The 23,835-nt window shown below is 38.7% G+C and overlaps 2 protein-coding genes across 3 annotated transcripts in view; one reads left to right on the top strand and one right to left on the bottom strand.

The window, feature by feature from the left end:
* LOC145477895 (dipeptidyl peptidase 1-like) overlaps positions 1-23,835 on the bottom strand; it is a 214,226-nt gene that overhangs the window by 67,782 nt on the left and 122,609 nt on the right. The gene's annotated exons all lie outside the window — the stretch shown is intronic.
* On the top strand, positions 360-12,708 carry LOC145477857 (serine protease 33-like). Of its 2 annotated transcripts, XM_081455701.1 has the most exons (10): positions 360-747; positions 929-1,048; positions 1,261-1,378; positions 2,189-2,236; positions 4,619-4,735; positions 6,141-6,251; positions 7,269-7,325; positions 8,424-8,639; positions 10,129-10,376; positions 11,820-12,708. In XM_081455701.1, exons 2-10 carry the CDS (start codon positions 1,001-1,003, stop codon positions 12,111-12,113), a joined length of 1,257 nt encoding a protein of 418 aa, XP_081311827.1. In that variant the 5' UTR covers positions 360-747; positions 929-1,000; the 3' UTR covers positions 12,114-12,708. The 2 variants fall into 2 exon arrangements, with proteins under 2 accessions (XP_081311827.1, XP_081311826.1); XM_081455700.1 differs by having other exon boundaries at positions 360-1,048.

Raw genomic sequence — 23,835 nt, 5'->3', positions numbered from 1 at the left:
AAAAACTCCGGTTTCAAAATGATTTCCGTCAACATGAAAACGAAAAGTTGGCTTTTTCAAATTTCTCCGGTTTGACGAGCGTTTTCGAAAAGCTCCGTTTTCGCGAAGGATTAGTGTGGACCGCAGGCTAGGCCTAACCGTAGAAATAAAGCTGCGTTTTCAAATTTATCCGGGACATGTGATCCTGGCATACGCTACATGAACTGTGAAGTTGGTATTGCTTGTTTTGTGGATGGTCAGTGTTTGTCATCAATTTACCTGCCTGTCAAACTTTGTAAACAATTTCCACATGGATATATGACTGCTAAATTAATGGCCCTGGAGAATTGGCAAGTTATATAGATGCCTGGCATTTTTTACGCAACTAACATTACAATGAAATTTATGAAGAACAAAAAGAAGTTAAAAAGATCAGTTGAATTGAACTCGGTTTAATTCTTTGAAAATGTTCAAATATTGAGGCCGGCTGATTGACTGGGAGAGGTAAAGTTGTTTAAGTTTCCTAAATATTTGAAATTATGTTTGAACAAACTGGAGCATTTTTCTTGTTTGTTTAACAATTTCCGGGCCACGTATACTACAAAATGACCGTTAAAATTAAAAAAAAAAGGGAACTATAGGCATAATTTTTGTCTGATCAACATTTTTTGAGAAAATTTTGTTATGGTAATGATTTTAAAAGACATAGATCAGAGTTTTCATGAACACAACTAGCAAGCTTTCGTATGAATTTTGGAAAGATAAACGGTGGGACTATTTACTTCATTGTTCTGTTAATTTTTTTCTTTACAGCCATCGAGTTCTTTTGTTGGTTAAACAAAGGTTTGAAAGAACCGATGCGGTACGGTTTTAAGCAATTGTGTGTTTGTTGTTCGTTAAACAGGACGCATTTGTCCTAACTAATATCAGGGATCCGAATTCTTTCCAGGAGCTATTCAATGTAGAAACCTTACAACTTGAGAACTGAATGACTGCAAAAAGCTTTTGACTCCAAAATTACATGGACGGAAAAGCATTGCCAGGACCGAGAACACAACAAAACTCAGAGGTACTTGTGTTAAATTTTGAATTCCCGATGGCCGCTCTTTTCGCATAATCTTCACGGTGTTTGCCTTTAATTTTTTAACAACCCCACCATTCCACGCTTTCACGCCTGTATTTGCAAAGCTGCCATTTTTTCGAGCTGCACAAAAGTATATTATATTATACGACTGACATGCCGTTTCGTTCTTCCACAACTAACTGTTATCATTTGACCAGCCGCACAAGAGCAAAATGTTTGTCGCACATTTTGTCCGTTTTGTACTGATTTTGCTCATTTGCCGGAGTGAATTTTGCCATGGTGAGGAAGAACAACAACCAAAGCACAAATTACAAGGTATGTTTTGTAGTGTAGCTCACTTACTGAATAATTACGCCAACTTTTGTTGTTTTTTTTCTGGGTCTGTCCTCGTGTAATGGTCCATAAGAACCGATACAAAAGACCCAACAATATACAACACAGCTAAACAAAGGCTCGTAAAGAAAGGGGTACAATGGTTATTCTCTCTGTGTACCAGTACAACAGAACACAACCGTTTCTTTCTTTGCATAGACTCGCAAGCGAGTGAAACAGTTCATTACACCATTATACAAATCGATAAATTCTGCCAGGGAAAGTCGGGACCTCTTGAAGTCTTAGAAATTGTTTGGCGTGAAAAAATTCGCAACAATCAATTGGTTCTTATCATCGTGCTTGTTTTAAAATAGCGAGCTCTAGACCAGAATTTTTTTTTGTTTTGTGCTGAGATTCTCCATTGTCAACCCAACGACCATTAACAAAACCATTCACTGACACATTTAGAGATGAATACTTTCCAGCCAAAATTGTTAATCCTTTGTTCATATAGTAACGAGTATATTTTAAGTTAAAATTTATTCAAATTCGGCTTCTAAGTTTTCTTTATTGCGCGGACGTGGATGTCTGAAACTTGTATCAGATAATCGAAACAATATGGGGTATTGTAAAAGACTTGAAGAAAGCTGCCACCTTCTTTGCTAAAGATTAAAGGTTATTGATGAAATCATACTTTGAAATATTCACTTTGAAATATTCACTTTGTGTACTTTACCGTAAAAATTGTTTACGTAGCAAGCATTTTAATTTAGAGTCTAGTTTATTTACTAAATTAATGTTTACACGTTTCAGAAGCATTGAAGTCAGTTGAAGAGTATAAAGTCAGAAACAAAAGAGCAGGTTTGTAATGGAGTATTCTGTTTTATATAGACTGAGTAAGGTAACCGTAGTAACAGGCGTGGTTTTGTCAATATCATGAACGTGACTGATGCCCAGAATACGAGTACATCTCACCCCCACGATGTCGCGCCGCCATTTTTTTTTTTTTTTTTTGCGCGGTTTTCTTTCGCGTCACGCAAGACGGACTTGGCGAGAGAGGGACTAGTCGTGGTCTAACTGACGCTATGAACCACCAAAGCAAATTTAATTCCCGTCTACACTATAACGGAGGAATTTGAAAACGAAGGTTTCACTTCGAGAACGTATCAAATGTTTCCGTCCACACTACGCAGAAGGGATTTATAAACGCAACAATCACCGGTCAGTTTGGATTTGTGCTTGAGGAAAACTCGGTCAGGAAAATCACCTGATTGTCGTGACGCCATTGTTTTCGAGAAGGATCCGTTTTCATAATGTTTTCCGTCCACACGAAAAGGAAAAGCCAGCGTATTCAAATTCCTTCTGTTAGGTCTACCGTCCACACTAATCCGTTACGAAAACGAAGCTTTCCGAAAACGCTCTTCAAACCGGAGGAATTTCAAAACGCCGGCTTTGCGTTTTTGTGTGGACGGAGAACGTTTTGAACGGAGCTTTTCGAAAACGATGGCGTTCGATAATCGTGTGATTTCCCTGACCGAGTTTTCCTCAAACACAAAGCCAGAATGACCGGTGATTGTTGCGTTTTTAAATTCCTCCAGCGTAGTGTGGACGGAAAGCATTTAAGGCGTTTTCAGGGTAAAACCTCCGTTTTCAAATTCCTCTGGCGAGTGTGGACGGGGCTTTGACGATTGATTGTAAGAACAATTAAGACTAGGTTTACACTAGAGAAGATTTTTTCGGATTCGTAAAAGTTTCCGGATTCATCAATATTAGAGTAGTCGGATTAGTAGGGGTTTACACTGAAAGGATATTCGGATTCCTTACCGTTTACGCACGACGATAACTCCGAGAACATTCATGATGGAAAGGTTAAAAAGTCGACAACGAGAAACAAAATGCCTGTGAAAACAAGGCTAGGACCGGCTAGGGGAAGGTTGAGACAGTCTGAAGTTTTCTTTCCACTAGCTGACCACGGTACTGTTGTTCGTCGTGTCATGTCCCTCCAGGCATTTATTCTGGTCTTTATTTAATATCTAGAACCGTCGAGGTTTTCGATCGTGCCATCGTCGTCATCTGCGCAGTAAAGTATGTAGGTATGGAAGGCGTCGATATCGATTGCGTCGATAAATTGGATTTCTGATGATTATGGCATTACCCATTATAAAAGTGATTGCCTACACCTTTAACAGCACGAGGTAATCAGCCAGCGATCACCATCAAATGGCCATGAATGTGCCTACGACTCGACTACGACTGGATCATGTAATCCGCCATTTTCTCCGCAAACTCAAAAGATCGCAGACAAAACTCTCCGGATCAAGAGTTTTCGGATTCAAAGCTCCCACTTTAAATTCCGGATTCAAAATCTCCGGAGACACGTCCAAACCGGAGAGTTTTTATTTCGGATTCGTCCACTTTTGTGTAAACGGCTAAATCAATCCGGTACTAAAACGTTCCGGACTCATCACGAATCCGGAACAATTTCGTCTAGTGTAAACCTAGTCTAAGTATATTTTCCTGGTTGCACCGTATCTTTGAAAGCAAGCGTATGTTATCGTGACGAGCCAAAACACAAGAAACGAACTGAATATACTATGATGTACTGCAGTGATATAAACTGACCAGTGTAGTATGTTTATTATCATCTAATAAGAGTTTTTCTTGTATTTCGCATAATGATTTAAGGTTCTTTCGATATAGTTATCAATAAGGTTAGGAGCTCGAGATGTCTATCACATGACAGTTGATGAGGCAGCCTCGTTTCCAGGGTCTCTCATCTTCCCGCCCTCCCAGAGCGAGAGACCCTCGGAACGAGGTTGTTGACGAGGACGCAGCATTCACGCCTAGAAATCGAGAGAAAATGGGATCTAATTGTTTTAGTATAAATCTACTAGGAAGGCTACTAGTCATTGAAAACTTTATCTAAATCCTCTTTACTGACACTTCGAAAACGCAAAAAATCGAGAATTACTAGTGAGAGGATAAGAGAATTAAACGGCATCCTGATAGAATGCTTCTAAATTTATGATTAACTTGGGATATAAGCTATGTGTTCTTTCGCTCGCTTTCTTGTTCTCTGCTGATGATCAGGAAAAAAGTAGCAGTCGCCCAAACCCGTTTCTCTGAAGTGTTATCCTCGTAACGCATCATGACAATCAAAATGTACTAATTATTGACAACTCTGGTATAGCTTCCATCGTTATATGCATTCATTCCTGCTTGAATTCGTTATATTTCTCTCAGCACCTTGCAAAGATGGCTACCATGATTGCTCGATTTACAAGCCTTACTGTAAACACAACTCTTATAAAGAGTTTGTCAGCAAATACTGCAAGAAGACGTGTAACCTTTGTCCTAAACGTAAGTTGCTTATTTTCTTATTATATAATAATTTAAAAGATATGGTCCTCCCCCCCCGTTCTCTTAATGATTACATGTTTAATCATAGCGGATATTTTTTTTTTTGGGGGGGGGGGGAAAGGGGGGGCAAGACAAATGATGTCCTTCCCAGAGTCGATTTTGTACTGAGGTCCTTCCAGTTAAAAATTTCGAAAATTTAAGGTGGCTCTGAAACCTCTCAAGAATTTTTTAAACTTTGTAAAGTTGCATCTTATCATGCTTATCACTATTCGATAATAAAAAAAGGGGGTCACCGAGCTCGTTTTTGAGTAATAAGCGCTTAAATCTAAAATTAAGGGTGTTTTAACAGGTTTTACCGTTGCTATGGTAGTCTGTTATAGATAAACTTGTTTGCCAATGATTGGGCATTTGTGTGATGCCATTATTGTGGCATCACTTGTTAAACAGTGACAGTATCCATCCTTCAAAGTATAGCTTTTAGAAAAGTGTTTGAAACTGTTGCTAGCCTCCTTAATGCTCTCCCGTTGTATTGTTCACTGACTTCGTTCCAAGGGTTTAGAAAAGGGCAGCACTGTTCTTAAGTAGGTACGTAAAAGGGGTAGATTTTTTTATATATATAAATGCTATGCGAAAGGGTCACCTATTCTGTCAAAGTGGTATGCAAAAGTGTAAGGGGTAGGAACTCGAGGCGGGGCTTCCCCGTATAAAAGTTTGCTGAGTAACCCCCAGAGCTTTGGTACCTCTAAGTAAATTTGAATTTGAAACGATCAGTATTAAAGTACTTGAATATTATGTTAGAAAACAAAATAAAATGAGAAAAAAATTGGCTAGAAAAATTGGTATAGTTAAATCGAACAGCACCCCAAAATGGCTATCCTGTCACATTTTAGGATTTCTTTCAAAATGTCTGACGATAACTTTCTTTCGATATTTTATTATCTAACCAGAGGCTTATTTAGGGGATTTTCTCTATAAGCCTTTCGCTGAAATTTATGAGAGACCACTCAGGTTTGAAACATAAACTTACAGAGTATTGTAGTTTTTAGGGGTTTTTGTCAGAGACAGCTCCGTGTGAACGAAAAGTTTTTAGCTATAGTTGATGCAAACTTGCTAAATATTGCAGCCTTTATCAAAAGACCGTATCATAAGCTTCAAAAAAACATGGCGAATTTAGTTTCAAAACACGAAGCACGAAGCACTGAGACTAGTCTGAAGACACGATTGCCACTGTTTCAATGAAAAGTTTTTAACTGTACTGAAGACGAAATGCTTTCACTAGTTAGCGTTTTGTCTATAGTTTAATTATCATAACTACATGTACATGAAAAGCACCCAGTTTTTTACTCTTTGTTGTCGTTGTTGTTGTTACTGTTGTTGTTGCTGTTGTTGTTGTCGGCTGTTTCAGAATGCCGCGATATAGTTCCCTATTGTGAAGTAATTAAGAATCGGTGCCAAGACAAAGTCATTGGCGTGTCAATGAGATTCTACTGCTCGAAGACCTGTTCAGTGTGTGGAGGTAGGAACTCACGATATCACTGATTGAAGGTTATAAGCATCATGTGATCAGCTGGAATTTAAGCTGTTTCTTTCCTTAGCATATTTAAAACCCGTAGAATTCCGATATCAAGTTTCCCCTTCCCCGAGATAAAAAGCCAATAAGGCTCTTTCTCAATCCTTCACCGAAGAGACCATTTTACAGTTGTCTGCTCAGTGACCTGGCCTTTGGAGCTGACCTTGTTTTGATATAGACTTCACTGCTTTTTTGTGTAACAACACCAATCTTTATTCACACCATTCAGGTACAAAAGAAAGATAAGACAAAAAAAAAAAACTATAGAAAACGAACTATAGAAAATGTAAATCAAGTTGTTTTAATGCTAATTAGTTAGTCACCTTTTGCCTCGCTCCCATTCAAAGGCTAGGTGACCGTAAAATGATCTATCATGGTCTATTATGGGCTTATATTCATGCATAGCTTTCAAAGAAAGATGTAAATTCTGTTAATTACAAGCTCTTGTTGTGTCCATACAGTTTGCTGAAAGAGTTGTACTGTCTATTTGAAAGCAACATCTTCTTGTGTTTCTGAAACATCCCTTCTATACCTAAACCCACGCATTTTTTTAAAACCTTTCCTGCTTAAAATAAGCAATCCAAATAACAGAAGACCCCTCCCCTCTCCCTCCCCCCTACCCTCTCTCTCCCCCCTCCCTACCCCCGACGTAAAGCACCAGGATCATGAACAGCCTTAGCTTCGAACCTATATAAGCACAAGTCTTAACTTTCGAATCTTATATTACGGTCAAATGAAGAATGGCATTGACACCTCTCAGATTTGAAAGCTCTGATCGGTCTAGAGTTCGCGTTGGTTTGTTTGTTATGTTATCCTCGAGGCATTTTTAATATTTTCAGTCATGATTTGTTCCATACCCTCTCACTACATCCACGTGTTATACAGATGTCACCACAAATAAGCAATACAGACTAGTAGGTTACTGTATTTATATATATTTTTGGTTTTGGTTATTTTGTTTAGTACCAACGACTGCGCCACCTACAACTATTCCACGCACAGAACAGTATATAGACCAAGGTAAAGAAAAACGTTAACGAAACCTAATAAAAATAAACCAGCTTACAATTGTTTTAGTTGCCATGTCATTATTTTCGTTCAAATCGCTTAAGAAAAACGAAAGGAAGAGAAACCCTTATATCATATCCACGAGCTCTGTTAACCAATAGCCGACACGCTTTTATTTTATCCCATCAGAAGCCAAACTATGGACAATATAAGCTTGTTTTCCCCGCTAGTCTGCGAGTTTTGTTGCGTTTGTTGTGTTTGATCAGCTGTGTTGCCTTTTGTTATGGCTTTTCGTCCACAGTCATCTGAAGGCCTCTCATGAGTGTTAGCCCTTTCCAAATTTGTTGCAACCTTTCACAGTCCAATGGCCTTATAAACTCCTTTGGATATTTATCTTAACAACGCATGTGTTAATCTTCTTCTGACAGTTTATTTCTTACCTATTTGAACTTGGAAATGGTGTCATGACGACTCCGAAACTTCGTTCGCTATTATCGTTGAAGAGTTTTTACTTACCTGTGCATTACAAAACCGGCTTTGCTCATAATGAGAGACAATTAGTCACAATTGCTACCAAATAGAACGTTCCCTCCCTCAAACAATGTTGCAGCATAGGCAATTATAGCAGACATTGATTTCCACTCAACACAGTAATATAAAACGGAAGAGGGCCGGGAGGTACTAGATATTCTCCTATTTAAAATGAAAAACAAAGGTCCCAAGAGTTATGACTAGGGTTGTAGCACCCCCTCCGAGACGAGTAGCATTGGTCCAATGGTCCTAATGTCTTCATGCTACAAAAACCGGGGCTTGAAGGAGTTCAGTCACGGTATTTTGAGCTATGTTGGCCACATACAAAATTACCTTTAAATTGAATGAAACCTTAAAATAGTAGTTTACTAAGACAAAGAGATTCTAATAAACCATATGGGAAGAAGGATGGTTAAGGATAGAGAAGATATTGACACGGATTACAAACGACGAACTTCAAAAATTTAGGCGAAATGGTTTCAGATACGCAAACCGTGATCGACGAAGCATTGAGGCTCCTGGTTCCTAAGATATCTAGCATGTGAGCTGACTTAACTGTAATCTCCTTTCATTAACTAGGCAGCGTAGAGTGTGGCAGAAGAGTGGTCGGTAGCAGAATTGTGGGGGGCACAAACGCCAAACCAGGGGCTTGGCCATGGCAAGTGACAATGGACTACACTGGGCACCATGGCCCTCACTGGTGTGGAGGATCCATTGTGACTTCGCATTGGATTGTCACTGCTGCTCATTGTTTTGTGTACGGAGTTGATCCTAAAGAGTACACTATCGTTGCTGGTAGGAAAAGCATTAAGTTATCGCTTACTTGGGGATTTGATCAAGTGTTCTTAGCATTTTAGCATCTGAACGAATTTTTCATGTTAAGTGGTCTTAAATATAGGCTAGAAATAGAGAAAACTAATGTGAACTCATCAAATAATTCATTATAACAAGTGAATGAAATAAAATCCTAACTACCCCGATCAAATGTGGCTAACTACTAAGCTAAGTCGACAGAAAATTTAAAGACTTATTTTGAATTGGTTCGTGGTTTCACAAAGGGATTTGAAAATCGAAGAGCTCAATAATTAAACATGTCTATATATTTGCAAAGACCTCACCGCTGGGCATCACTTCGTCATGGTGGCGAGGCTTGTGTGACACTTACGAAAACTTGAAATTCTCTCCACCACGAGTGTTGTCTTCGTCCTAGCACAACGACCTGCCGAGCTTGTAGCCCGGTTCACCAGTTGAAGAACAAGAATTGTTAATGATGATTTGCAAAGGCGTTCTAAACCATGGTTGACTAGCAAACCTAAAATTAACAACAAGCTAGAACCGTAGTGGTACTGACAAAGTTATGTATAAACTTTAATTATTTTCAATATAGTAGCTTAGAAGGCTTCCCTTGGCAGCTTCGGACATAAGCCTTCTTGGCGGACATAAGCCACGGAATATTTAGAAAAAACAGATCGGTCAAGAACAGTTTTTTTTCAAAGTCAATAAAAAGTCATCAACTTAACCCTCGGACGTACAAGCTAACTCGCACCCCCACCGTGAAGAAGTGGACGGGGGGTGGATGGAACCCCCTCTTGGTTTTCGTTATGTTAGGGCAGAGCGAAATAAATTTACATTGATTAGATAACCCTAAGCTTGCTCTACAAGATGATACCATTTTTTTTTTGGTAATGACGTCATATGACGTCAAATGACTACAGAATTATCTCAAAAAAAGTTGATTATTGGTGATACCTACATGAAGTTTGATGGTTGCCATGGCAACGTCAAAAATAATGGAGACGTAATTAGCACATCAAAATTTCCGCAGAGAGTGAAGGAACAGCTACCGAAAGTTTTAGCCCCTTAGAGTAAGACGTCTGTTCAAAACTTTGATGAAACCTTATTGGGAAATGGCATCCACTCCGCCTTGTACGTCCAAGGGTTAAAACAAAGGAAATCATGACCGTGTCGAGGTTCGAGTATCTGATCTTAATTACCATACATTTTTACGATTTTATTTTTCCATTTTCTCTTTGGTTTAGTTTCGATTGAGAACAAATATCAAACGCTCAAGACGGTGCTTGACCACATTTCCAAACACCTCGAGTTTCGTCAAAAAATACTCCGTCACGCGTCATATATTTTCATTTCTCTTCTCGGTGTTTCGAAATGTGGCGAAACACACTATTTCGCATTTGATATATTACTAAAAAAAAACCGTTTCCTCTGTATTTCAAAAAGGATCTTACTCGATAAAAAATGTTTTTCTTTTTCAACTCCTCGACAGGTGAATATGATCTTAATGGACTGGAGGGCTACGAGCAAAACATGATCATCGACAGAATCATCAAACATCCAAAATATGACGCGTCAAGCAATCACGATTATGACGTGGCGATGATAAAATTGAAGAACCCAATCAAGTACAATACTCACGTGAGACCTGTGTGTCTCGCCAAGACTGAGTTCGACGTTGGAACCAACTGTTCCATATCTGGGTGGGGCCACACTACGGAAGGTGGAGAAATCCCCCAGGTAGGACGGAATGATATGGGACTCGTGTCCTCGTTTTGCACGGCGAAGAATGATTTAGTTTTAGTTTCTGCAAAACAATCACCACTGGGCGAAGTTTTAGAACTTGTGCTAACTTTTTCTGACTTACTAGCCTAAAACCTTTCACCCCGTGGAGGGCATAGGTCCTTAAGGAAGTCTCTCCATCCCTCTCTGAGCTGTCTCGTGACTGTCTCTCCAACTGTTGCCAATTGAAGTCTGTCTTCCTCGTCCCCCCCTCTATTTACCGTCTCCCCCTCTATTTACCGCCTCGTCTCCCCCGTTGTTCCTTGGCCTCCCTCTCTTCCGCTTCCCCTGTGGGTTCCATCTCAATGCAACTTCGGAATTCATTTGTTTTTAATTAAAGGAGCCACATCACGGGTTACGCATCTTGAAAAGTTTAGCCTAAACTTCAAGTTCGTTGATTGTAATCCGTGTTAATCGTCTCCATCCGTTACCATCCTTGTTCGTTTATGAGCTATTATTATTTTCTTGGTGTTTTGCCATCTTAGTAAACTACTATTTTCAGATTTCCGTTAATTTAAAGGAAATTTTGTTCGTGGCCAGAATAACTGAAAATACGTGACTGAGGTCCTTTAAGTGATTCGTAGGACCACTAAATTGTACACATACTAGATATTACAAATTGTAACTGAAATTGTGCGTGGAAATACTGTGCAGTACTTTGTATTGTGTCATCAGGTAGTGTAGGTATCCTACGATTAATGTGGTATTCACCTGGGCCGGGTTGTTCAAAGCCAGATTAAGCTAACATATCGTTAGCGAGAATTGTGATTTCAGTTTTGTAACTTTTTGGTGAGGTTTTGTCATATTGCTTGTCCTTTAGTTTTGAGTTTGAATAATCTCAAACTACACAAAAAATGAAATGCGAAAAACACTTTTATACAAGAAAAGCTAATACGTCGGTTAACTGGTAATCCAGGATAATTTAGCGTTATCCGGCTTTCTAACAGCCTGGCCCTGGGTCTCGCAGTTATTAACCTGCTAAAACGTACCGCTCACAAAACGAAAAAATTGTGAAAGCAGCGAATATATTGAGGTTTTTCATGGTATAATTAACAATTATTCCACGTTCGTGCGTTGGATATGAGATGGTAGATAGCCAACAGGGCGCATAGCGCCTAGTTGGCTAAAATCATCTCATATTTAACAAGCGCGAGTGGAATAATTGTTTTATTAAAAATGCCCCCAAAATATAGAAAACGAAAATAAAATTAACACCCCTCCCCCCCTTCCCCCAAAACAAAAAATCAAATAACGCGCACTCTTACTATATTTGTAGAGCATGGTATAATGACTCATATATCAAGATGGCTAAGCCAATGAAAACTCTTGAATCTCATTATTCAATGAACCAGAGTTTGACAATAACACTTGTCATACTGAAGAAGTTGCATTATTTTGCAGGTTTTACAGCAAGCAGAAGTTCCTCTTGTGTCACGTGACACTTGTCAAGAAGGATACGACGACTTGAGATACCCCATAACAACACGCATGCGCTGTGCAGGTTACTCCGAGGGAGCCATTGACGCATGTCAAGGAGACAGCGGAGGACCGCTGGTCTGTGTGAGGAATGACAAGTGGTTTCTAATGGGTGTCATTAGCTGGGGGATAGGCTGCGCGCGCAGAGGAAGATACGGGGTGTACGCTGACATGATGGACCTCAAGTTTTGGGTGCAGGAAACGATTAACACAGGCTGATGTATGCAGTAATGTAATCAACACAAGCTAATATATTCAGTTTTCAGCAAAATACAACATGAATAAATTATCGTCCTATCCACGTAACTCTGACTGTCTTTATCTTTTCCAAGCTCCTTGTACCAGTTGCGCAACCAAAATAGTCCACTTTTGGCAAAGAGCGTTGAACTGTGAATTGCAAAAGTATCTCTACCTAAAGAAAGATACGTTTTAAAGTTCCTATGTGGTCCTTTGTAAGGTTAGTGCGCCGGAAAAACGATCGTACGGTCTTTTGCTCGTAACTCTTTATGTTGCTCTCACAGCGCCTCTTTACACGAATGACTCGAATTAACGCTTGGGGTGTCCGTGCGAAGGATAAGCATCCCATGGGGGTGGGGGTGGGGCGGTAGAGTGATCCATTACGCCTTAGTCCGTCAAACCCTCGTAATAAGGGCCTTCAACTCGAAGGTCAGAGGTTTTCACGAGGCAGACAAACATTTTCTGCCAAAACTTGTTATATATTTTGGTACTCATGTCACGCTCTATAGACCCTAAGGTCGCAGTTGGAAAACAAAACATGAAATTAACGAGATCTTTGCCAGAAATCAAATCTCAAAACTAGCCATTAATTGTGTATTTTTCTCTAAAAAAAAGATCACGTGGCAAAATAGGTTTTTTCCTAAGCTCAATTTCGTACTGATACACCAGCTGGTTATTGCATTTCCATCCGATGTTGTCGGGACCTCGAGCAATCTTTGTGTTTGTGAAAAGCCCACTAGACGTCAAAATATTTTGTTCGCTGGTTACTGAATGGTGTTAGAAACAATTTGTTTAGAAACAATTTAGTCATTCTGAGGAGAAACACGATTATTGAGCTAACATATCGTAAAAATTTTGTTGCGTACCGTTAAAAGATCTGTTGTGATGATAATCGTCCTACTAGTAGGGTGGTTTTGGTTTTTAGGAGAAAACGAAGCGGTCGTCGCTTTTGAATAAGCAAAATACGGCAGTTTTCAGAATGTACGACCACCTATAACAGACCCTCTTTTGTGAAGATGTTTTCAATTCATATAATCGTTCAGTTTCCTCGTTGATGATTTATCTATGCAAACTAAACCGAGCGGTGGTCACAAAAGCACGTAAAAACCGAAAACAACGAGCTAAATTGATGATTTCCCGCAACCGCGCGATAATTTCTTAACCGTAAACCACCCGATAAATGTGAATGTACTCCCCCCGAAAAGCAGCACTCAAAATTAGCTAAAATTGGCTTAAACCGCCAAACCACCAGCGTATATCATATACTCATGTATATAGACCCTCACAAAACGCTCACACTGGCCAGATATTGCAAATTTTCGAATAAAAACGTTGTTTTAAAACAAAAATCACACAATTAATATTTATGTCATTTTGTGTTTTTCAAAATTTGGTCCGCTTGATACTGCGGCGTAATTCTACATTTTGGATACAAACGATGCCCTTCAATCATTGTTTGCTTGCTCCGCCCACTCTATGAAGAGGAGCAACGTACTCGAAATTCGATTCCTTGTTGTGGGAAACGTGTGTTCTGGGCGACAAATAAATTTAGTTCGGCCAGTCTACCACCTTCTGAGCCGGGTTGGTTAAGGGATGGACTACACTACGTAATGGTAATAGGACTGAGTGAAATCTGTAATCATACGAGTGATCACGTGCAGCGAGAGTCCGATTTGTTTATCACGAGTATGATTACAGACCGAATTGGACGACGCGAAGTCTTGTTACCAATTAATCATGAAAATTACAATTTCCGAGAAAAGAAGAATAGCCAAGTTATGAAAGAAAGGGAAATTTGAATTAAAAGACTGTCAAAGGAGGCGTAAATTGTTGGTGATTGAAACCAAGGTTGTGATTGGTTGATTTAAACAATAACTTTGAATGTGATTGGCTTATTGAACTGTCCGATAACAACATAGCAAGTGAATTGGTGGAAAATAGGATTTTTTTAAACCAATCACAATCCAGGAAATTGTCATTTTTATGATTACTATGGAATAAATCGCCTCAAATGAATAAGTATTAACAAAAAAAATTGTGCTATCGACTGTAGAGTGCTTCTTTTTAATTTGCCGTTGGCTAGTAATCCATTTTCACCGTTTATACAACCACTTACTGCCTTTGCGCAACTAAGTTATGGGGAGAGAGATTTTGCGAAGGTAGAGGGTCGCAAGACAGGACAGGAAAAGAGGTGAGCGTCGCCGAATGGGGGGACGGGAAAGACAAAAAATAATTCTGTAACAGCATAAGAGCGGCGTAACTTGGCTAAAGTGACCGAAAATCGGAGAGTTTGTTAAAAAGCCGGACAAATGAGACCCCCAAGGACTCTTTCGACCTACAGTAATGGCCAAAAGTCCCTGGGACGCTTCACAAAATGACAACGGGTGACGCATTATTTTGAAGTGGCCCACCCCCCTCTCCCCCCCCCCCCCCTTCAAAAAAAGCGCAATGTTGGAAAAGTGAGTTTACTTTGGATGAATCAACATCAACGTTGTGTTGGGGGTGGGGAGGTGGAGGTGGTCAGAAAGATAACACGTTGGCAAAAGTGCAAAGTGTCCCAAGACTTTTGGCCAGGATTGTCTGAATGAACTCTGATGTTAAAATTGCTCCTTATAGCGATAAAATGACTACAATGTACTGTTTTACCGTAGACAATGGGTTACAGCCTAGGAATTGTGACATGTGACATTATAAACGCAGTGGGGAGGGGTGGGTAAGTTTTTGAGGTAAGAAGATGACCTTGCAGTTGTTGATTTGATAAGTTGTCCATCTCCAAGTGCTTTTTCTCATACAGATCGCCATGTTACATGGCCAATTGATGTGCTTATTATTGCAAGAAAAATGATGGAGCAATTTCAATAGATATTGTACCTGTTCCATCAAGCAGAAGAATCGCGTGATGAATTTATTCATGGGAACAACACAAAACAGTCAAATACAAACATTAATTAACCTCTGTGGCTCTCTCAAAGTCCAGATGTAGTCAGACATGAGATATGTTTGTTGATGAAAGTGGCGTGTGTTTGTTCACCTGAAATTTGACACCGAAGGTCACGCAAGGCCCTGCAGTTAGTTATTGTTAATGAGTAACGCCAACAACACTCACTACAATACTCACCAGCATTTTCTGCTCTTTAAGAACTTTATAAGCTGTTGTTCAGCAGGGATGCGTATCATAAGTCTGATAAGTGGCCAGAACGATCAACTCGGTTTTATCCAAAATAGTCGTTTTATGAAGTGGCTTTTGATAATAACTCACGTTTTCCTCTTTTTTTTTGCGACAATACTCGCATGTTAATCATAAATAAACAATGAACTCAGTACTTTATTCTTGGCTTCACAAGGTGAGTAATAAAAACTCTTATTCTTCGGCCATTTCAGCTTGAGTTGAAATAGAAAACAAACCGCGGTCATAAACATGACAAAACAACGCATGTTGTAAGAAGCTTGATCTAAGAACTTAACGTTTCGTAAGCTTCTACATACATCATCAGAAGTATAAAAACGGTAGCTGCATTACAATAAATTTAAACGAGAAGACTAGTACCTAATAGGGAAAACCGGTACCTAATAAGGAAAGAAATACAAGGGATATAAATGAAAAAAAAGAGACTTAAAATCTGCTAAAAAAAAAAACAACAAAAAAAAACATATAAATGGCTAGTAGAGAAGAAGTTTCTCACTGCCAACATTTTTATTAAGTGCTGGTTGCAAATCACAAATCAATAATATTTCTTTAATTTTACAATGCACATCAGATCGTCCGGTGGCTAAAATGTCAAAGTGATCCCAGTTTATCGTGTGGCCTGTCAGGGTCATATGGTCTGCCACGGCAGAAACGTGGTTAGTACTCGTCAGCGCTTTAAAATGCTCCGTTTTCCTGTCATGCAACCGACACTTTGTTTTTCCAATGTAAAAGGCATTACAATCCCAACAACCAGCCTTGTACACAACCTACTGTCCCCATAAACGAAATTTTCATAGTTTTACCGTATCTAGGAATTCAAAGTAAAATTGCCACACAGCAGCTTAAATCATGCATCCACAGGTTCTATGGTTGTTTTAGTCTTAAGATTATTTTCCGGAACACTAGTCGAATTAAGTCTTTTTTCCCCTATAAGAGAGGAAAACGGAGCATTTTAATGCGCTGGCGAGTACTAACCATGTTTCTGTCGTGGCAGACCATATGACCCTTACAGGCCACAGGATAAAATGGGGTCACTTGGACATTTTAGCCACCGGACGATCTGATGTGCATTGTAAAATTAAAGAAACATTATTGATTCGTGATTTGCAACCAGCACTTAATGAAAATGTTGGCAGTGAGAAACTTCTTCTCTACTAGCCATTTATATGTTTTTTTTTTTCAGCAGATTTTAAGTCTCTTCATTTTCATTTACATCCATTGTCATTTCTTTCCTTTTTGGGTACTGGTTTTCTTTATTAGGAATTGAACTAGTCTTCCCGTTTAAATTTATTGTAATTCAGCTAACCGTTTTATACTTCTGATGATGTATGTAGAAGCATACGAAACGTTAAGTTTTCAAATCAATGTTTTTACAACATGCGTTGTTTAGTTATGTTTGTGATCGCAATTTGTTTTCTCTTTTTACTCAAGCTGAAATGGCCGAAGAATAAGAATTTCTACGAGTTGATGTTCAGTTCCCCCTAACGTTTAGACAACATTAAAGATTAAATTTGTAAAAATCGTGAAAGTTGCACCGTTTGTCTTTTAGGTAGTTTAACAGTGATACTCTAAATACATACTTTGGAAAGCTTGTCAAATATATTTTGTGGCCACTAAGAGTTATTACATGGTTTAGATGCCCGTTGGCGCATGGGGTAAGTCTCCGCAGTTACCATATGCACAGATTTTTTGAAAACTTTGCCAAAAGTTACGTCTCATCATGCTTATTAAAATTAAATTAAAAAAATTCACCGTGCCGTTTTTTAATTATAAGCCCCTAAAACTGTAATTAAGGGTGTTTTTAGCAGGTCATACCGTTGCTATGGTTACCTATTGCGTCACAAAAATGATAACAACGTGTTCACCAATGATTGGGAAGTTGTTTTGATACTATGATGGTAGCATCAAATGATGAAGAGTGGTTATGATGACCATCAAAATCTAACAGCTGGAAATTGTTTTCAGCCACCTTAATACTATTTTAAACCCCCTCCTAACTCCTTTCGTATTACATATAGAACAAAGACAACAAAAGCAACTTCTTCTGTTTCAAATAATTTATTAATTTAAAGACAAAAAGTGCGCTACACAACATTGAAAAAATAAAGAATTGAAAAGACGATTTAAATTCAAGATTGATGTACTTGCCATCTCATCAGTTCGTGATTTACACACATGAATATTTCACCTGAATTAAACAAGTTTATTTGAAACATCAATATGAGTCAGTTAAACTTTATTAACAAAGGAGAATACTCTGTAAAATATGACTGCAGAAACAGATTTCAGCTTTAATAATCAATAAACAAAACTATTTCACACTCGAGAGAGTAAAAAGCTGTGTTTTTATGAAATTACTGGTTTATTTAGGACGTTGAAGAAACGAAGCTGAATCCACTGTAGGAAAAAAGATGGCGGCTGTACATTTTACCACAATGCCTTGCGAACCTAACACAGCCTATAACGCACAAAGAAAGCCAAATGTGTATAATGTTTGTCCCTGTACAAAGGACATTGAGTAGCCTGGGTTTGAAGATTTTATAACGTTTCTGTACGTTTATATAAACGTTTTTAAAGTTGTCGTGCGCTAAGAACTGTGGGTAAATGTACCAGTCGCCATCTTTTTTCCTACGGAGGATTCCTTAGTTACAAGTAACAGTTAATTTCCTAAGACATGAACTTTCAGGAGTAAATTACAGTGAATGGCTGTTTTCTTACATAAATTTCATAGATTACAGTTTGTTTTGATCACATGATTTGACAACTTTAAAAAGTTCTGTTTCCGACGAACAAAATATTTTGGCCAAAAATCAAAGGAATCGTACCGAATTATAACTCTGCTCAGAAATTTTGAGGCGACCTTCACCAATAGATATTACTTTTCAAGCAGCTTTTATTAGAATTGTCACACCCCGTGCTCATATTTTTATTATTCTAGCTTTACTTTAAGGATTCAACTCAAAAACCAAGTACACTCTCTAACGTTACTGCTAAAACTAAGTTGGTTTTTATTTTGTACTTTTACTTTACTTTGCTTAACGAAGAATTTTACATGTCACTGTGTCTAGTGATTTTTTATTATTTTTACAATTTAAATTAATTACAGGCCAAGAAGTTACACTTTAATTTGTCCGGGAAAACCTGAAAGTAGAATAAACAGCAAAACCTGAATAGAATGTTACGTAATACACAATTCATCAAATAGTTTCGCTCGCGCGCGATTGGTCTAAACTCGTCACGTGACCGAATATTCCCCAGCTCATACTGGGGAATATCCTAGAATATTCCGTAATTTTCAATAGTGCGCATGTTGCGAAAAATGTTTAAAGGATAATAAACACAATAGCCTCCATTTGACTTTGAAAATATGCTCGGATATTTGTCCTTGGACATTATCTGTTCCTCAAAGCTCACAGTTTTCCTCGAGCTGGGCTTGGGGCAAACTGTTCGCTCCTCGGAACAGATAATGTCCGCGGTCAAATATCCGAGCATACCTTCGCGCCAAATGGAGGCTATTGTTTACATATACTATAAAAATTTATAATTCATTGAATTCAAGTGCCTGATAACCAATCAATAAAATCGTTTTATCCATAAATTAAAAAAGTTTGTGCTGGTATGAGAAAACTGGCAGCATTTTTAAAACTTGCATGACATAACTTCCTGAACACTGTCACTGTTACCAGAAAAGAAACATTGATGATTAAAAAAAACTGTGGAATAATGGTTACCTGTCAGTTTGGCGAGTTCAACCGGATTCTGCGTGAATTTTAATTTCTCCATCGCCGCCACGCTGAAATGAAAGTAAAACAAATAATAGGTTGATTAGTTTCATTTGCACTTCATAGTTTAGTTTGAACGATTAATGCCAGGTTTCACCAAATAAAATGAACAAAAATGACACGATTGACGAAAACGCAGCGTTTTGTTTCCACTAAAGTTTAACATCAACGCACTATATAAGGCACAACACGTTTATACGAATGAAGAAGTGTTAATACAATGAACAGCAATTTGACTTAGTTCTTGTCAACAAATTAGATATTTGAAACTTTTCAATTACACGCAGCTTCTAATCATATCAGCGTAGAAAGTGTATACATTGCCCGACAAGTTCCCTGGCACATTCCTTGCTACTTGTGGCTACTTGAATTCGTTTGGTGTACTCAAGCGGGTGTGGTGTGGTGTGTTAGCCCCAGGAATATAAGAAGGCCTTGAACTTAATTAGACACCCACCTAAAAAAGTGTCGACTTCTCCTGCTTTGTAGGTCAAGGCAGACCTGAACATACCACGAGGGATTGTAGAATACAATACGCAATAGTTGCTCGCCAAGCCTGAGTAAAATGGATTAGGAAAAAACATAAAAAAATTGATAAAATATTAAAGTCGTTTTTGGGGTGGGTTTCTTGAAGTAGTCACTTGGACACAGGACTAATACATTCTCTGAGCTCAGTATTAAAATATATAAAATACATACATGTCCCTGAAAAAATTAATTCTTGGAGTCACTTATTTATTATTAGTCTAATTTAAGAGAGGAAACTTGGGGAAAATGATCAAAGAGATAACTATGCTACGATTATATTCTTAGTTTAAAACTAGCGTTAAAATCAATGAGAATTTTTACATTACAAAGTTCGCCCTTGGGGGTAGAAAAGGTTTTGAGTGAAAACATTTATTTCATGGAAAATAACCGAAAAGTTCACATAACAACTGAAAACTTACCGGGTACACAGAGTGTCAAAAAGATCCCTGGCATAGGCGGATTGATCTGGCAGGTATGCGGTGTAACCAAGTCTTTGTTTGTATACAACGACAAACCTGCCCCGACCAATCAGGCAACTTATTGCCTCTGGTATGTAGCTGTGGAATGAATAAAAAAGATCAACACTAAATTATAGTGGGAAATGGCTTCGGAACTCTTAAAAAATCGATTTTTTTTGTCATTGGCTGTTTGTAAACCAATAGGGAACTTAAGCAAACCACAACGGTAACGGTAACGAGAACGTCACCAAACAAAAGGTTTAATGAGCGTAACAATGGCGGTGCAGGTGCGTTACAAAACTTTGTACATTTCTTAGCCGTCCTCTGCACAGCAACAACGTGACATGACTAAGTTCTGCGTATTTTGGAGAACGCAAACGACAGCGGCTAATTTTTCACATTTTTATTTGGAATTCAACGATGGCATAAAATTTCTAGCTTGAGCAATCTGTGAGACCAATAGGCGCACTGAATAGATCTAGACAACTGCGAAATTGAAAGATAAAATATAAATTCATTTTTTACCCCTCGTTGTCCTCGCCGTCGTCATTGTTTAAGCTCCCTAGTAGCTCTAACTAACGTAACGACGACTACAATTTCCTCGGGATATCAAATAAAATTAACATCCGCCCGTTTTCATCTAGCAAGGTCAGAAAACAAAATAAAAAACGAAGCACTTACTCTGAGCTCTCGACGGAGGTACAGTATATTTCGGAATCGAGTGTAAAAAGGTGGAAGCCATATTCATGAAGACCTGTTAAGGCAAATAAAATGATTAGAAATTACTTATGAAAATAAGTAGGTATTTATCCCGCAGAATGCAAATCAGATATTGGTGGTGGCCCTGTGATGGACTAACACCGCATTCGGGGGGAGGGGATTGGGGGACGCAGATAAGCACCGGCCTGGTGGGTCACTAGATTCGAATGCATTTTTTCTTTTCATTTATATTTACCTTCATAGGTAAGACAATCCGGTAGCTTCACAGAGGCTGGGATTGTCTCAGGAACTTCATGAATGGCTGGAATGGATAAAAAAGAAGTAAAACTACGCGATAAGTATTAGTACTCTGACAGCAGGAAATAGGTCTACATACACACTTAGCAAAGTCAGTGCTTGTACTTACAAGGACATAAAACTGCGTAGTGAACGCTTAATATAATGAACAAAGATAACCACGAGCTAAATTTCTACAGCTAACTGATAAGTTCAGCGCGATTTTATTAATCAATGTCAAAAAATTATTATTGATGTTTTATATGTGATATTGTTTACCTTCCTGGCTCGTACGATCACCAATTGCAAGTACAGTGTTGGGTGTATCAATTGGCTGAGGAAGAACTTCAGGAATTGCTAAAACAAAGTACCAAGCATAGCAACATGAATGTCGATTTATCAACTAAGAAATATTGCAGCAAAGGGACTTAGCTGTTAACAGCTGTCTGTAAATAATGAAATAATTCTAGGTCTTACGATCGGTGTGCTTCAAACAGACATAGGTTCAAAACCTGTTGGTGTATTTTGTGGTATAAGTAACAGTTTATAACGAAGACTCGTATAACTGCATGGACAATTACGAACCTAACCTGTCACAAGCGGACCTTCGGCGTTAAGTCCAAGGAGCAACAAGCGCTCAACTTTAAGATATTGAAAAAAAAAAATAATAACATCGGAAAGTATTTTATAGAAAATCTAGGCTGCATCTGGCATCCGATGAAGTTTTAGTTCTCAGTAATAGCTCCTGGTAGATAAGATAAATTATGTTTAAGTAAAGTGGATACCTTTCATTGTGGATGTTGGCTTGCTGAAAACTAATTCCTCGTCCGGGAAGTTCTTCCCCCCCGTTAAAAAGCCAAGTAAGGAATATTCCTGGTGAATATTCTCATATATATGTTTAATGTTCGTAACACCCCTAGATGGTGTGGGGTGATTTTCGGTTGGTTTAGGGGGTATGGGGTAATTTTGTATTGGCTTTTTAACGGGGTGAACGCCATATAAGGATGTTGTGAGGCGTTCACGGCCATGGTATATCTTTGGTATCTAGAGAGAAACAAATTTACAAACGTCAGCACTTTTGATGGACGAAGGAGCGTTATATAGCCTTGTATTATATTATGAGCTGGAAATTTAGATTTAATTTAACGCAGCCATAAAATTCATAGATATTCTCTGCAGGCTACTCATGCCTGTTTTTTTTTTTTTCGCCTGAATATGAAAACTTTGAATTCAAATAGGCGCTTTCTAAATCAAAATCATATGACCATAAAAATATTACTAGTGTACTCAAACATAAAGAAATAACAAGTGAACAATATGATTGGTTTTGTTTGGTTTGGCGATCTCTCCGTTCCGGATAATTCAGATACGTCAATCGGACAAAGCTCTCTCCATATTACCAATTAGGGAAATTATCGGCGGGAAAACGTTCAATTAAGGATTGTTTTGATCCTCTCAATGTAGCGTTTTTCACGTGGCGTCCCCGTGTTCCGGCACCGTTCCCGGCAAAGAATGGAATGTTTCCTACTTTTCCTACTGCATCAATATGGCAGCTGTGAGAGTGTTCTATTACTGGCGGATGAATCAAATCTTGAACACTCGGGAAAAACAGTATGATCTGCCGTCAAGAACTCCGTTATGACGGTAAATTAGCATTTGTGTTTTTTAATGTGTTTTATACAAATGACAGGACGAAATTTAAAGTATAACATCTCATTCTGATACTTTTCGCGTTTCCGATAGATTGCGAAGCAACAATGTCAGATTGTTTGATTTTAAATAAAGGCCGGGTTTCAGCAATATTTAAGAGAGAAAATTCCTCCATCTTAGCACTCGTGGTTTTTTCTGTGCTGCCGGTAGCCTGTCAACAGGCTCCCGATTGGGTTATAGGACGAAGAAAAATAGGCGGCTAAGCTAACCGAGAGCTTCCCTCTTTTCTTTTTTTGCGCTCGCCGGGATCCTGTTCGCAGGCTATGATTCCAGAGGATTTTTAATCCAAAAAAATATTGCATTAAGCGTTCTTTCAATAATTGTGAAAATCGCCCACTGTCTGGGTGCAAAACCAGGTGTGTTTTTTATTGATCAAAGATTACTTTAACGTGCTTCTTCAGTATAATGATCTTTAGCAGCGTTTCAAGTATCGTGTCTGGAAAAATTCCCGGACTAAGACTACAGACACGTTGAATTGAACCTTGGGAGTGTTAAAGTGTTTCGTTTACTAGACAACCCTTCCCTGTCCCAGTTGCCTAACGAAAACGCTGAGAAAAAGCGATCGTGTGAAAGAAAACCGGAGTTTTGAAGGGTGACGATGTTTGAGAAGTCGCATTGCAAGTTTCGATCCTTAAAATTCTGGTCATCCTGAATAATGTTCGACCAGGAGCCATAATCGGGGACGGAGACCGTAAGCGCGCGCCATTTCTAGTATTAGGGTTGTCCCCATGATATGGGACAATAATTCTATTTTTAGAACAAATTGCGCCATCGCCTGCGGCACACGCGCGTACATGCTGCGAGGATTTTTGCGGATGTCGCGCGGAGGAAATGGCGTCCGAAATTCCCGAAAATTTTCATGTTTTTGGCCCACAACTCAACGCGTTCACGTCTGTTGGAATTTTGCTTAAGTATTTTCGTCGTAAGCTGCTCCAGTTTGAGTGAAGTAAGACAGTGTCGAATTTAGGTATGTTCCGCTGTAAGCTTATATATATCGCTGACCAAGTTGTGTTCCGACGGATGCTTCTTTTACATGAGCTGTACAT

This window comes from Orbicella franksi, chromosome 2, assembly GCF_964199315.1.
Source record: "Orbicella franksi chromosome 2, jaOrbFran1.1, whole genome shotgun sequence".
NCBI lineage: Eukaryota > Metazoa > Cnidaria > Anthozoa > Scleractinia > Merulinidae > Orbicella > Orbicella franksi.
Note: the sequence above shows the minus strand (reverse complement) of the source record. Positions and strands in the feature narration are given on the sequence as shown.